The 12,390-nt window shown below is 43.3% G+C and overlaps 1 protein-coding gene across 5 annotated transcripts in view; it reads right to left on the reverse strand.

Moving 5' to 3' along the window:
* Positions 1-11,982, reverse strand: part of RUFY3 (RUN and FYVE domain containing 3) — an 81,763-nt gene extending 69,781 nt beyond the window's left edge. For all 5 annotated transcript variants that reach the window (XR_015250420.1, XM_086704890.1, XM_086704891.1 and 2 more), the window contains exon 1: positions 11,491-11,982. Coding sequence is in view for 4 of the 5 variants with exons in the window: in XM_086704890.1 (XP_086561016.1) it covers positions 11,491-11,839 (349 nt within the window). In the remaining variant the exon portion in view is untranslated. The remainder of the gene's footprint in view (positions 1-11,490) is intronic.
* Positions 11,983-12,390: the final 408 nt, after the last annotated feature.

Genomic DNA, 12,390 nt, shown 5'->3' on the forward strand with positions numbered 1-12,390 from the left:
TATGAAAGCCTTTCGCTCAACATTGCATTTTATTTATGTTTTAAATATTTATTTTTTCAGAGAGCACAAGCAGGGGAGGGGCAGAGAGAGGGAGACAGAAGATCTGAAGCAGGTTCTGCGCTGACAGCAGTAAGCCTGATATGGGGCTTGAACTCATGAAAGGTGAGATCATGACCTGAGCCGAAGTTGGACACTCAACCTACTGAGCCACCCAGGTGCCCCTCAACATTGCATTTTTAAAGATTCATCCACATTGTAGTGTGCTATAATTTATCTTTTTGGCTGCTGTATTATGAGGTAATATTCCATTGTATGTGTAAAAAATTTTCTGATCCATTTTCATGCTGGTGAGCATGTATGGGTTATTTCTAATTTTTTTTTTTTGTTTTAAATAATATTATTTAAATACTTTACAGAAATAGATTTCTTTTTTTTTTTTTTGAGTGAGAAAGAGAGAGAGAGAGAGAGAGAGAGAGAGGCACAAGTGGGGGAGCAGCAGAGGGAGAAGGAGAGAGGGAATCTCACTTGGGGCTTGATGTCACCACTGTGAAATCATGACCTGAGCCGAAATCAAGAGTCAGACACTTAACCGAATGATCCACCAAGGTGCCCCCAGAAATAGATTTCTTGTAGGTATACCAATTCTCAACAGGTCTGAAGGTAAGAAACTATTTCACATTTCTTTTATAGGTAGTTGTCTCCTATTACCTAGTTCCTATTGGGCACATACTGGTGCTTTTTAAAACTTATTGACTTATGCAACTAAATCAGTTTGTAAACCTCACAAGTTCTACTTCCCAAAGCCTCTGGGATCACAGTTTTACAATTTAAGAAAATAATTCTCCCACCCTCACCCCCACATTTTACTAGGTGCTGTCAGCACAAAAGGGTTTCTTTGATGAAATGCCATCATGATGACATTGGTGGAAAGTCTAGATGTTTCTGCTAAAGTATAAGATTATTCAGTTGAATGATCATGATTTTTTCACATGCTCCAGTCTTCCACCCACTTCTGTCCCTCTTCTTTCCCTCTCTCAGACAAAAATCTATTATGTTTACCTCTGATGCTGAGATTTCTACAATTGTAGATTTATACATTTGAAAGGCTCAGTATTACTTTGTAGATATTAACCAAGAATGATAATAAGTACTAAAAAATGATTATACCTGAGTTAATTATTTTGTTAGGAACAAAAACCACCAGGAGTATTACCATGCATAATCTTTTCACTTATTAAAATTAACCAGCATCAGGCTAGAGCTAACTCCTATCTTAGTAACTAAAACTGATTTCATGGCTAAGTGGCAGTAGGTAATGATTTACAGATGTAAAGCTACCAGCAACTTAGTAGATATCTTTGGAAATTTATCCTGCTCCTGTCCTGATTTACTCAACTATAAAATGAAACTAAAAAGCTAGCTTCACAAAGCTCATGGGCTCCATGAGAACTTTGCCTGCTTTATACACCATTATACATCTGCTTAAAACAGGACCTACCAAGTATCAGTCTCAAAAGATACTTGTTGGTGTAGATATGTAACTCCAAAGCACTCTATACTCTTGCAATGGTATATTTTCACCCTCCTGTTTCACCTTAACCATGAAAACTTCCAAGTTCCTCAAAACCAAGCTATATTCATGCCCCAACAAATAAGTCATTCTAACGCAGGCTTTAGTCACTTGTACCTGACAGATTCATTCATTTAACATGCAATGGGCACCTACTATGTGTTAGTCACGAGGGACATAAGAACAAGGTAGTAGACAAAAAACAGGCAATTACAGGTGCACAGACGGCTATTCAGTGTTGTTTACATACATAACTATTGAATTTCACATTTATTTATTCGTTTAGGAAGTAGGGCCTCACTGAGCAGAATGAGGAACTAACGGACTGCTGCTGTCTGAAAAGGAGCCTTCAGTTTAAGATGGGATTCCAGTAATGGGAGGCAGTAAAGGAGGCTGAGAGCATGTAGAGTCGGAAAGCCCACAGTGAATCCTAGATCCACCTTTAGAAGCTGAATAACTTTGGCATAGTATTTGTTTCTGTGCCTGTTTCTTCACTGACAGAATGGGGATAATAATATTAACTACTTCAGATTTCACGGAAGTAATGTTAAGTAAAATGCTTAGCATGGCACTTTGTACAAAGTAAGCAGTCAGTAAATACTAGCCATTATCATCATTATAGGTGCTTGAGGATTCTGGGGGGAAAAATGCTACCATCACATGAAGCGTAAGTCAGTAAGGATGAAAGCTCATAGGACTGAGGTAGAGGAAAGTCAAAAGGAGATGTGAGCAAAGGCGATGCTGGGGCATCTCTCAGGCCTTGAGGAAGGAAGACATGGGTCAGAACTTTACCAGGCATTCATATCAGGTGACCAGATTTCTTAAGTTCATAAAAAAGGCAGAGGAAGCAGATGTTTATGCCTGTAGAGTCCCTAAACAGATTCTAAAATTAGAGGAACCGTATTCTAAAAGGCAACATGCTCAAACAATTTCTGCTTTCTACATGCCTCTTGCTGTCACAGTCTGACAGGCTCTTTTCCTATGTTTTATGAGGTTTCAAATTTCCCCACCTCTGCCCCTATAAACTTCTTTTCAGTTTCCATGCCACTCCCTCTGACACATGCTGCCTGTCATGTCTACTTGGTACGGAACAAGTATAGAACCAGTCAGTCACTAACAGGGTCCCTGCAATCAGGGATACCCACCTTGGTCAGCAGCCCTTGCCTGGTGGGCTTTAGGAAGACCATGAACCTTCCCATTATTCGGAAGTAGTTACAGTAGGTGGGCGGGATCATACTGATACTCTCTCAAGTACCACCGCTCTGTAACTCTAAAAACATTTCCTTTCTCATAATTTTAAGTCATGCTATCTTACACTACTGACTTCCCAAAATAAATGTTACAGCTCACACTTGAGCCACTTTACCCTAGAGGAAGAAGTTTCCATGTTAATAAGGTTTGGGTGGAAAAACAACAGTTCAGATATCCTGCAAAACTCATTAAAAATTTTTTTTTGTTTTAATGTTTATTTTTGAGAGAGAGACAGGGTGTGAGCAGGGGAGGGGTAGAGAGAGAGAGGGGGACACAGAATCCAAAGCAGGCTCCAGGTGCTGACCTGTCAGCACAGAGCCTGACTCAGGGCTGGAACTCCTGAACCAGGAGATCAGGACCTGAGCTGAAGTCAGATGCCCAATCGACTGAGCCACCCAGGCACCCCTAAAATGGGGTTCTTTAGGGCGCCTGGCTGGCTCAGTCGGTAGAGCCTGTGATTCTTGATCTTGGGGTTGTGAGTTTGAGCCCCACACTGGATGTAGAGCTTACTTACTTACTTACATACATAAATAGGGACTCTTTAATTTATGATGGGGACCCATTACCTTTTGTACAATGGTAAAGAGGCAGCGTGTCTTTTAGGCAACACTTAATTATTTAAGGAATTTTCAAGTATGTTAGACAACAAGAAAATATCATTATTTCATCCAGTTAATTCTGCTATGTTATTCTCCCAGACTTTTTACTACCTATAACCTATACTAGAAGAATATGTTCTCTTAGCTTCTTTGTAAGATTCCATCTCTTTAACACAGATTTCTGCTAAACAAAAAGGAAAAAGATGCAAGACAGAGTAAGTCAAGTGAATATGTTTTGAGGCCAATACTAATCTTTTAGCTCCAAAAGTTGCTTTCTTTGCCACTTTTGCTCTGCTCTCTCTCTCACCAAACTTACTGCTTTCTACCTAAACTGATTTAATGCTTTGGTGAGGGAGCATACAGTGATTAAGAACATGAGCTGTGACACCACACTATGCAGGAATATGAATTCATTCTGTCCTTCACTTAAAAAAACTGCAATATAAACAAATATTGAATCATTATGTTGTATACCTGAAATTAATGTAGTGTTATACATCAGTTGTGCCTCACTAAAAATAAACAAACAAAACACCTCTGGGGATAGGGCCAGAAATCTGTGCTAACAAGATGTCCAGGTGATTGATAGGTGCAAAATCTGAGTTAAGAACTATCCTAAAACCACAGAATCTGTGTCTCCAGATTTGCAAATGCAAATCTAAGGCTACTCTATCAGAATTTTTGTATTTTATAATAATTTAGATAAGTCATTTAGAGATAGATACTAAACCAAATACTCTGACAAAAAACATAAGTTGTATACATCTACTTATATGAGTTCTACATGGACTCATTTTTTTTCAGTTTTCATTTTTTTTTTTATGTTTATTTATTTTTGAGAGAGAAGGAGAGACAGAGCACGAGCAGGGGAGGGGCAGAGAGAGGGAGACACAGAACCTGAAACAGGCTCCGGGCTCTGAGCTGTTAGCACAAAGCCCAATGTGGGGCTTTAACCCACAAACCGCGAGATCATGACCTGAGCCAACGTCAGACACTTAACCAACTGAGCCACCCAGGCGCCCCATTCAGTTTTCATTGTTAAGAGAGTAGTTTTTAAGTATCAGCTCTTCTATCTTCTATCAAATTTTAATAAAAATCAGCACGTACTGATAAATGTGAACTTTTTAGCTCTTTGCAGGGCACATAAAAATATTCCATAAAATGGCAGCCACTAACTACTACTACTATTATCTTACTACTCACATTCTTTCTTTGTTTGGATTACAGAACTACAGTAAAGCTTCTTTCATCTAATGGAGAGCCTTTTAGGATCCTCTAGTATCCAAAATGAAGCTAAGACCAGAAATAAGAAAAAAAACTCTGTGTATAAAGAATTAACCTACGATTATCAAGAGGGGGGCAGTCAAAACAAAGTCTCAAAGATTACATCTAATATTCTGAAATTGTTGTTTTGTCAATCAGAGTGTGAGCTTTTTGATAATGCCGGGCCAGAAGTGTAAGTAAAACAAATGAAAGGAAGCAGAAGGGGAGAAATTGGTTGGGAAGACAAACTGTGATAAGTTAGGCAGCAGTGATAATAAGAGCTGTATCAGGAAAGGAAGCAGCAGACAGGCTCTTGTAGCCAAAGGATGCAGGAATTGGGGGAATTGGGGGCATGAACCAGCTCCCCATACCTCACCAGGTCACTGCAGCTGTGGGTGGAAAAGACCCACCTGTATTTAGAGACTCTTTAGTTCTAAACTCTAGTTCTCTGGTAGTCACTAACTTACAATTAAACTGTCTGAAGATGGGGGCACCTGGGTGGCTCAGTCGCTTGAGCGTCCAACTTTAGTTCAGGCCATGATCTCACAGCTCATGAGTTTGAGCCCCTCATTGGGCTCTATGCTGACAGCTCTGAGCCTAGAGCCTGCTTCAGATTCTGTGTCTCCCTCCCTCTCTGTCCCTAACCCACTTGCATTCTGTCCCTCTCTCTCAAAAATAAATAAATGTTAAAAAAATTTTTTTTTTAAGTCTGAAGATGCTACATTTCTGAAGGGTTTTTTTCCTTTTCTATGGGTGTTTATATCTGTCATTTGACAAAATAGCATTTAATAGATCAGAAAGTGATTCTTAACACAGGTAAAGTATGCTTAACACAGTTGGAAAAGAGCTGAAAGCCTATGAATCACAGCATTGTAAATGGAGGAACCACTCTACGTCAATTATACCAAAAAGCTGTCTTTAAAAAAGTCACAACTCCATCTGCTATTCTAAAAACTACTAGTATAAAGATGAACCTTAAATACTTTTAGCTTCTCATTGTTCAATCCTTCCCCAAATACCTATCAGTTTTGAGCAGATGCCGCTATATTTACAAAATAGAATGGAGTATTTTTGTCTTTTCAAAATTAAAAAAAAGCAATACATCAGGTCAACTAATTAATGTGTATTCAACTGCTAACCAGGTATAATGTTTTCTGGAGTGCTATTAAACAATGAAAAAAGAAAAGAGACACAATAATAGAAATGTCCATGGAAGATAAATTAAGATCAGAATATATACATATACACACATAAATAATATATATACATGCACACATACATATATAATATACACATCTTTATATTGTATATATGTGTATAAACCGAACATGAAACTATTTTTTCATTTATACATAAATGAGACAGTTCCTTCCCCAACATAGATTCTTAAAGTGCATCTGTGAGAAAGCACATCTGTGAATGTTTCCAGAAACCCTCATTCTCTGCACTTTCCAGGGCTCAACAAGGCATTCACTATTAGCTATACTCAACTTTACAGTGGGTAGACATAGCAATGCTACCATTCCTTCCCACTTTTTTTCTTCCTTCTATTCCCCTCCTAGCCCTTCTACCATCTCACAACAGCACATACAAGTACAGAAAGAAAGTTGCTTCTTTGTTGAGTGCAACTTTTTTTTTTTTTTTTTTTTTTTTTGGTACATTGTTGGAAATGGAAAAGACAAAGTCAGAGATATGGGTTTATTTGCATGTCATTGCCCTAAACATAAATGTTAGCTGTGGCTCTGGGAGTTGGAAGAAGAAACGAATCACTGTCAGAAGCTGATAACTATGCAGACAGCAGGAGTGCCTCTTCACTCCAACACCAAGAAGCCATCTCTTACTCATCCATGAGAAGCCTTTTAAAGTTAGGATGGAAAAGGGAAGCATTAAAAGCATTGTACCACGGCATGCAAGTAGCTCCTTATATCATTTATGAGAAATTGGTGTGGAAGGTCATACACCAAAGGGGAAAAAGCCTCATGAAATATGAACCCATACATGTCTGTGAATGCATGCTAAAGTTCTGGAAGAAAACTCACCAAACTCAAAAGTGGTATCCTCAGAAAAGGTGGTAGGTCTCCTACCCAAAAGGAAAGTTCACTTTGTATTCAATGTACTCTTGTACTGTAAATATTTAAACAATGACAATAGATTTATGTTATGTGTTACTTGTAGTTTTTATAGATCAAATATTTTTTAAAAGGCATAGTAGGGGGGCGCCCGGGTGGCTCAGTTGGTTAAGTGTCTGACTCTTGATTCCAGCTCAGGTCATGATCTCATGGTTCAGGAGATCAAGCCCTACATCGGGCTCTGTGCTAACAGTGTGGAGCCTGCTTCGGATTCTCTCCCTCTCTCCCTCTCTGCTCCTCCCCTGCTCACTCTCCCTCTCTCAAAATAAACATTTTTTTTTTTTAAAGGCATGGTTAGGAATTTTTATGACATTTAAAAGCTAGAAGCATAAAAAATTAGCAGACTAGCTAATTAGCAGACTCAAAGACTCAGAAAGGAACATAATCCAACACAGCAAATCAGAAGCCATCCTTCCTGCTGTATTTAAACATGATGAATATATTAAGGATATTATATCTAGCATGATTTTACACTGACATAGTACACATTATGAACACTGAAAAGTTTAAGCTACCTTCCCTACACACATTTTTGTTATTCTTTATCAGTGTCATTTAAACAAAGCTGAACTCGGGGCGCCTGGGTGGCTTGGTTGGTTAAGGGTCTGACTTCGGCTCAGGTCATGATCTCACAGTCCGTGGGTTCGAGCCCCGCGTCGGGCTCTGTGCTGACAGCTCAGAGCCTGGAGCCTGTTTCGGATTCTGTGTCTCCCTCTCTCTGTGACCCTCCCCCGTTCATGCTCTGTCTCTCTCTGTCTCAAAAATAAACAAACGTTAAAAAAAAAAATAAAAAAATAAACAAAGCTGAACTCAAATGTAAAGGTTAATTTTTAAAATATCTGAATACAATCAAGGTATCTACAATAAAAAAGATGGCATTACCTTGATACACAACATCTCAAAATTATTATATTAAGTACTTTGGGCAAAGACATTAACAAGAGTTAAAAACTGGGTGATGGGGAGGCAAATACTCATTGGGTACTGAGGTTGAATCTAAGTACTGTCCTGGTAACTGAAATGAGAAATCTTTTTAAAACTGTTTCCTCGGGGGGCGCCTGGGTGGCTCAGTCGGTTAAGTGGCCGACTTCGGCTCAGGTCATGATCTCGCGGTCCGTGAGTTCGAGCCCCACGTCAGGCTCTGTGCTGACAGCTCAGAGCCTGGAACCTGTTTCAGATTCTGTGTCTCCCTCTCTCTGACCCTCCCCTGTTCATGCTCTGTCTCAAAAATAAATAAATGTTAAAAAAAAAAAAACACCAACAACTGTTTCCTCAGGTTGCTCAAGTGAACAGCCAGGAGATGCAGAGTTCTGATATCCAAGTACAGTAAAACCTTGTGACTGTAACTTGTTCTATGAGTGTTCCGCAAGACGAGCAAACCGTTCTAATAAATTTTAACTTGATTAACAAGCGATGTCTTGCAATACAAGTAGTACGTGATGCTGAATGTCACATGATCACAACTGAGCCAATGGTTCTCTCTCTCTCCCTCTCTCTCTACAGGATTGTGGGGTATGGTCCCATGTCGGTCTCAGGCCGCAGTATTTGGCAGAAATTTTTGCATGTTGGAAGGTGCCCACAACTGGCACTAGTGTGTTTTTTGCCACTTCAAAGCACCTCTGGACAGTCCCTTGCTTTTCCAAACAAGAGTAAGCTTAGGAATGCTTTGCTTCATTCTAGGTCAGGCTGCATGCAGACAGAGACCCCTTCCTCTGCTGCCTTCTTGCCAGACACATTACTGTATATGACAAGAGTTTATTTATACTGTACTTAACATCCGTTAACGATAGTGAAAGTCATCCTACACAATGACCCTCCTCTCTCGTCTCCCTCACACAAGCCATGAAGGTTTTCAAAGGTAAGTGAAGGTTAATTTATGCTTCTTTATATTGTATATTTTCTTTGTTATTTTGTATTATATTACAGTATTTTATTCATTTTCATATGAATGTTTTTGGGTTGTGGAATGAATCATCTGAGTTTCCATTATTTCTTATAGGGAAATCCGCTTTGATACACAATGCTTTGGATTACAAGCATGTTTCTGGAATGAATTAGGCTTGCAAACCAAGGCTTGCATACTGTACATGATAGAAAGTAATACTGCATTGACTCTGCAGGGCAGCCACAAAAAAATCTTTTAATTTATTGAGTATTCCTTTTTCCAAGTATGCATGTGTTCTGAAGTACATATAAAAATAACAAGGTGGGGGGGCGCCTGGGTGGCGCAGTCGGTTAAGCGTCCGACTTCAGCCAGGTCACGATCTCGCGGTCCGTGAGTTCGAGCCCCGCATCAGGCTCTGGGCTGATGGCTCGGAGCCCGGAGCCTGTTTCCGATTCTGTGTCTCCCTCTCTCTCTGCCCCTCCCCCATTCATGCTCTGTCTCTCTCTGTCCCAAAAATAAATAAAAAACGTTGAAAAAAAAAAAATTTAAAAAAAAAAAAAAAAAGAGAAAAAAAAAAAAAATAACAAGGTGGGGTGCCTGGGTGGCTCAGTTAATCCTCCGACATGTGATTTAGGCTCAGGTCATGATCTTGTGGTCACAGGATTAAGACTATGTTCAGCTCCATGCTGGACATGGAGCCTACTTAAGATTCTCTCCCTCTCTCTCTCAAAAAAAAAAAAAAAAAAAAGAAAAGAAAAGAAAAAAACAAAAAATAAGGTAAAAATAAAAACTCAGGATAAGAACTGCTCAATACATCTGTATTGTAAGGTAGAGACTAAGAGATCACACCTATGAAGCTTCAAGTCTTCATTCCTGATCTTGATCATGCTTAGGCCCTAATTTTCTAACAATACTTAAAAAAAAAAATCTAATCCTTAATAGGAGGAAGCATCAAGTAAATTAACTGAAATTCAGATAATCCCCACAGCTGACACCTCCACAGTTGAACATTTGCTCTGTCCATAAAGTTTGTGGGGTGCCTGGGTGGCTCAGTGGGTTGAGACTCCGACTTCTGCTCAGGTCATGATCTGGCAGTTGGTGAGTTCAAGCCCCGCATTAGGTGCTGTGCTGACGGCTCACAGTCTGGAGCCTGCTTTGGATTCTGGGTCTCCCTCTCCTTCTCTGCCCCTCCCACGACGCACCTGCGCACTCTCTCTCTCAAAAATAAATAAACATTAAAATAAATAAATAACTAATGGTTGTACCACAACCTTTACAGAATTATAAAGAATTGATAGGAGTGTCTTCATTCTATAGTGATGTGGTTAATAAGCAGATTACACAGAAATAAAATTTTAAGGAGAAAAAAGAGGCCATGCTTAAAGAACAAAGTAGAAAGCAGATTCCTTAGAAAATTGAAAGTAATGTTGTGAATATTATCTTTACTTCCTCTACTGATTAAAGGACTAATTTCTACCTTGATTAGGCACTCCCATTTTGAGATTAGCACATACTACTCCAACACACAACCTATGGTTTTACTAAGACTTTTTGTCAGTGGTCAGTGTTGGCCCTCTTTCTAGGTAAGTAACAGAAACGGTGACACTGGACTATTACCTCCAGCTGAACCCAATGGCTCCTAACCTAAGAGAATCATGCCCCCAGTTTCAGAGGTTTGGTGTTTGTTTAAGGAGCACGGGCTTGGTAGGCAAGGAATCTGGGTCAACTTCAGTCCTACTCTAAAGCTGTTACTTGGGTCAAATCATTCAATAACACTGATCCTCAGCTTGATCTGAAAACGTGGCATCCTATTTGTCTCACAGATGTGAGGATTAACTATGATAATCACAGCATATGCACACAGAAAACATTTGACTCTTAATGTCATAAGGGATGGATTAGGGGTAGAAAAGACAAAGTCAGGATTTCTTGGTTGTGTAGAGCAGTTAAAAGGCTTGCTCTGGTGAGAAAAGAAGTCTCTAGCTCTATTTCTGGGAAAGAGATTCCCTCATCACCTTAGGCAAGTTTCTCCCCCTTTTCGGAACTCATACAACAAAGTACTTGGCATTTACAGCATGCCTTGTATCCTCAGCCACATTTTCATACTGTAAGACCCTGTCATGTTAAACCAGATTTAACACTCCTCCAAGTCTTTTTACACACACTGCCTACTCTAGGACCCCGCTCCTGGCAAGTAGCAATGAACAGCTGTTGACTGATAAAGCAGAAAGTGAGGTCCGCTGCATTCAGGGGGCTCCCGAGGCGGTGGTATTAAAAGGTGGAGGCCTCTGCCTGCCAAATGATACGATCTCGGGAGGGGCCCCTCCAAAACCACACATTCCATTCATGTCAACTCGCGTACTGTTCCTGATTTCTCTTCTCAATCCCTTGGACGCATCTGTGATATTTACGGGTGTGGCGTGAACACTCGTAAAAATTTTAGTGGTACAACCGAGGCCGCCCGGGCGGCGGCGGCGCAGCAGCCACACCTACTCCGCGGCCCCAGCGCCTGGAGCTCACAGAAGGCGGGCCAACGGGGCTGCCGGGTCTCTGGGCGCCGCCCCCTCCTCGGCTCCTCCGGGAAAGGCACCCAGCCTGGGACCGGGGGCTGGGACCCGGCGAGCACGTGGGAGGCTGGCGAGGACGAGCGACCGGCCCAGGAGGGGAGGGGAAGCCGAGCCGGGCGGGAGCCAGCGGCCTGGGGAGACTCCGAGGTAAACAGTCCGGCGCCCGGACCGCGGCAGCCCCCCTGCACCCTTCCCGGCCGAATCCCCCCTTCCCGCCGCCACTCACGGTGCTTGCCGCCGCCGCCGCCGCTCGGGTAGCTCAGTAGCAGGAAAGGCAGCGGGGAGCCCGGCGACGGCGGGGTCCTCCAGGAGCGCTGTTGCTGCTGCGGCGGCGGGCGCGCTGCGAAGCCGGCGCCTCCATCGCCTGGGTAGAGCAGGAAGAAGGGGGCGGCCACTGGTGAGCCGGGATCCGACTGCCCGGCAGGAGAGGCCAGCGGCAGCCCCGCCTCGCCCTCTGGGTCCGCGCCCCCGGCTGGAGCGCGGCTCGGCTCCTCCAGTAGCTGCTCCCCGCCCCTCGCCGGTTCCTCGCTGCAACTTTCCGCGCCGGCGTTGGGCGGCGGCGCGGTCTCAGCCATGCTCGCTCCTTCCTTCGCCGCCGCCTCGTACTCGCGCCCGGGCCTGGGCCGGGGAGTAGAGGGTCACGGCGGCGAGCCGCCGCCTCGTCCCGTCCGCGTCGCCGCCGCCACCTTTCTCCTTGGCCGCGGGCCGGCGTCTGGGCTCCGCCGCGCCGTCTACAGCCCGCCCCGCCGGGGTCCGAGCCAGCTGGTGCGACGGCCCCGCCCGACGGAGCGGTCTCCCTACCGGCCGCCTCCTCTCGCCCGCCCCTCCCGCCCCGGCCCCCAGCCTGCGGCGCGGCTCCCCTAGGGGGCGGTGTCCTCCTCTTCCCACTTCCCACCTTCCGCTTCCCTCCGCCGGCGTTGACCTCCCTCCCGACCCTAGGGGAGGAAACGGCGCCCAGTGCGCGTCCTTACCCGCCCCCGGCACGGCCCTCTTAAACTGTCAGGTGTGTTTGCCCTCCCCAGTGCTTGAAAGGTGGGAGACCTGGCGAGATAGCTAGCGGCGTTTTGTGTTGCAACCTAACTTCAGCCGTAGCACGGAGGCACAAAGATCTGGGTGGGAGAAGAGG

The sequence above is a fragment of the Puma concolor genome, chromosome B1, assembly GCF_028749965.1.
Source record: "Puma concolor isolate L17-30 chromosome B1, mPumCon1.1.hap2, whole genome shotgun sequence".
Lineage (NCBI taxonomy): Eukaryota > Metazoa > Chordata > Mammalia > Carnivora > Felidae > Puma > Puma concolor.